Source organism: Monoraphidium neglectum (assembly GCF_000611645.1).
Source record: "Monoraphidium neglectum strain SAG 48.87 unplaced genomic scaffold scaffold03948, whole genome shotgun sequence".
NCBI lineage: Eukaryota > Viridiplantae > Chlorophyta > Chlorophyceae > Sphaeropleales > Selenastraceae > Monoraphidium > Monoraphidium neglectum.
The window spans coordinates 1-3,414 of NW_014009681.1; the positions used below are offsets into that span (position 1 = coordinate 1).

Here is a 3,414-nt window from a genome sequence, read left to right on the forward strand (position 1 = left end):
GTTGCCCCCCCCCCTGCCTTACACATTGCACCTCGAACAGGGCATCATTGGCAGCACCTTCTTCCAGCGAGTGCAGGAGATCATATACCACCCAGAAGACCTGCCCAACATCCTGGGCGCCGCCCTGCCGACGTCGTCCAACTTCTTCATACAGTTCATATCCATGCGTGCCCTCTTCCTGGTCTGGCTGCGCATGTGCGTGCCGCACGGCGGCGTCTGGCAGAACTGGGCGCACTTCGTCTGCTGCCCGCCGGCCTGGGTCTCCTTCTGCAACACGGGTGAGGAGGCAGGGAGCTGGGCGCGTGCTTTTGCACGATGGCAAAAGCCAGGCGTGTGCCGAACACAGCCCGGCCGGGCAAACGCTTGGCGCGTGGCATGTGTCGGCGCCTGTGCTCCAGGCCGCTGCTGTCGCGCGCGTTATCGCATGGCTCGACCCTGCATTGAGTTGTGCACACTCAATGACGCGGTTACGCCATCGGTTTTCGGCCCCGATAATCCAAGCCCCTATACCCTTTGCCGCCCCCCGCTCCGCCGCCGCAGACCGCGACAAGTCACTGACCTACGGCCCCCGCACCCCCCGCTACGGCTTTGAGATGGGCCACGTCCTGCTCATATACCTCCTAGCCCTCACCTTCTCGGTCATCGCGCCCCTGCTGCTCCCCTTCTCCGTGATCTGGTTCGTCTTCGCCTGGGTGCAGTGGCGCCACAACCTCTGCTACGTGTACCAGCGCAAGTACGAGTCCGGCGGGCTGATGTGGACCTACATGTTCTCGAGGATATGCATCTGCCTCGTCACCATGCAGCTGTTCACCTTCTGCGTGCTGGCGTTCAAGGGCGCCTACGTGCAGGCGTTCCTCATCGTGGCGTTCATGCCGGCGCTGACCATCAAGTTCCACCGCAGCTGCCACCGGCGGTTCGGCCGCGGGGTGGAGAACGTGCCGCTGGAGCTGGCCAGCCGGGCGCCGCGGGGCCGCGTGCCGCCGCTGGTCTATATCCCGCCGCCGCTGCAGGAGAAAAGCTGGGGGTGGTACCCGGTGCGTTGGGGTGCCGCTGCCAAAATGATGGTGATACATGTTGCTTGGAGACTGTATGGATCCGTTGAGGCATTTCAGGCATGGATGTGCGCGACACACATACACTGCGTGCCACCACGTTGGCTGTGCTGAAGCCTGCCCCTTCCACTTCACTACACGCAGGAGTGGAACAAGATTTGGGACGGTTGGGGCATGCCTACCGGGGTGAGTGGCGAGGCCCGCCAATGCAACCGCATGTGCAAAAGCAAACCTTCATAACCCTGCACGCTTGCATGGACAGCTCGTACGTCACCGCCGGACGCGCACAAGCATCATCTGGGCGCGGCTCACTCCTGCGCATTCGCGCCCTCCTGCCCCGCAGTACTCCATCCCCTCGCAGCGCAAGCGCAGCGTGCCCGTCACAGCTGCTGCTTCCAAGCGCGACTGTTGACCCGGGAGACTGCTGTCCGCGGCTGCCGACGGCCACGGCCTCCATGACACCTGCTGCAGCGTAGGTTCCCACCATATGGCTTCCACCTGTCGGTGGTGCGTGGTGGTGGTGTGACATGATGACTTACGGAGACGTTTTTGTGTCAAGTCAGCTGTTGCGCAAGTTTGTTTGTACACGCCTCCTGGCGCCAAGCAGTCCGTCCTTCGTCGGTTCGTCCGGTGTAGAGGTCAGGGTAGCGCATGTCGAGCGGCCGAGGTGCAGGGGTGTGCAGGTTGAACGATGCCAAGCGGCACAGCCCACTCCTGTGCCTTCTTCTCCCCTCATTTTCGAGCGTCGCGTGGACGTGGCACGCATTTTCGAGGCCTCTTGCTGGCTGTTAGATGATTTTTTGAGCTGAAGACTCCATTTCGGCCCATGCGTGCTGCAAAACACAATGCGGTGCAGCTGCCGGCCTTTGCCATAGGTTTGTAGTGACAGACTCGTTGCCCTGTTGAGCGTCATCAGCATCCATCAAGCAAGTATGACCCCTGATGCGCCTGCAATCTGCCTGTGCGCGTGCACTTGTGGGTTCTGGTGCTGTAATTCGATTTTTGGCAACGTGCTTTGGCCGGCGGAGCCGTGGTCAAACCTGCTTTGACTGGCAAGCCTGATGCTTCAGCGGTCTGTTCAGCCGCCACACACTGCTGAAGATTGACGCAAACTCTCACAACCGCTGGCAGGCATGGAAATGAGCACGGGCAAATGCCACAGACGGTTGTGGCCTGCTCCCCAGAGCGCAGTCACCACCCAGCAACACCAAGCTGGATGGGAACGCACATGGCGTATGGTACATCCATCATGTGTGACTCCTATTGATGCTAGGATATTGCCCAGAGATAGCTTTTCTCAAACACGGCGTTCCGTACTGGAACACAGTTGATCTCACGATCTATACTCTACTCAGAAGTGTCCAGGGATAAATATCGACAGGTATCTGCCTTCATATTCCATGCGTGGCAAAGGAGGGCAGCAATGGGACGAGGATGATTTTTACGATGAAGAGGACGACTGGGATGGAGACTGGGAGGACGATTATGACGAGACGGCAGCCAAGCCCGCTGCCAAGGTGCGGCGCTGGGGCAGTGCCGTGGCCGCCGCTGCGTGACCGTCGTTACTCCGCTGCGTGCAGTGGCCCACCACGCCTTGCTGCCGAGCGGCCAGCTCCCCTCGCCCATGCTGACGCACATACACAGGGAGCAGCAAAGGCGAAGGCGGCGCCTGCCGCAGCAGCAGGTGCTTCCTCCCTGGCGCGCACCCTGTGCGACCCGCCGCCCCCTCAGCCGAGCGGCAAGCCGCAAAAGGGCGGTAGGACGCCGGGGTTGCTGCCGGGCTGCTGCCGCTCGATCACGCCGCTGCCCGCACCTTGCTGCGTCGCAGCCTGCATCGGCCACAGAGCGACTGCAGTGACCGCGCTCTCGCACACAGTTTAATGCGTGCAGCGCAGGCGGGCAAGCACGCACTCTCAACCAAACACCTCGCGATTATCCGCCATGCAACACCCCGCAGCGAAAGCCAAGGCGCCACCGGCCGCCAAGCACGGCGCATACCCCGTCGCGCCCGCCGTGCCAGCGGTCGAAGGCGCGGCCGCCTTTGACTTCAGCTCGCCCTCGCCGGACGACGAGGCGCGCGCTGCGCCGGCTGGTGCGCACGAAATCTGGGGGCTCGAGCGGCAGCGTCCATCACCTGCGGCCGTGCGCGTGACACACTTGATCTTAGTAATCTAAAAGCTGGTGGCTGCCAGGTGACCGCTGTGGTGCGTTCAGGCCCGCAGTCGCCCAGTGGTACGAAGCCCGGGCCTGATGGAAATCATCTCGTCATCCAGGTGTCCCGCAATTCGCGACCCCTCACGGCGCGGCCAACCCCCACACGGGCCCTCCTCCTCTGCACCCCGCCCCCCCCCCCCCCCCCCCC

The 3,414-nt window shown here is 62.6% G+C and overlaps 2 protein-coding genes across 2 annotated transcripts; both read left to right on the forward strand.

Annotated features, from left to right (window-relative positions):
* Window positions 1-163: 163 nt before the first annotated feature.
* On the forward strand, window positions 164-1,464 carry MNEG_13628 (hypothetical protein; the record flags this gene model as incomplete). Its single annotated transcript, XM_014037897.1, has 4 exons — window positions 164-278; window positions 541-1,034; window positions 1,197-1,238; window positions 1,396-1,464. 4 exons carry the CDS (start codon window positions 164-166, stop codon window positions 1,462-1,464), a joined length of 720 nt encoding a protein of 239 aa, XP_013893351.1.
* A 988-nt stretch (window positions 1,465-2,452) lies between these two features.
* On the forward strand, window positions 2,453-3,227 carry MNEG_13629 (hypothetical protein; the record flags this gene model as incomplete). Its single annotated transcript, XM_014037898.1, has 3 exons — window positions 2,453-2,569; window positions 2,697-2,736; window positions 3,010-3,227. 3 exons carry the CDS (start codon window positions 2,453-2,455, stop codon window positions 3,225-3,227), a joined length of 375 nt encoding a protein of 124 aa, XP_013893352.1.
* Between the last annotated feature and the right edge of the window lie 187 nt (window positions 3,228-3,414).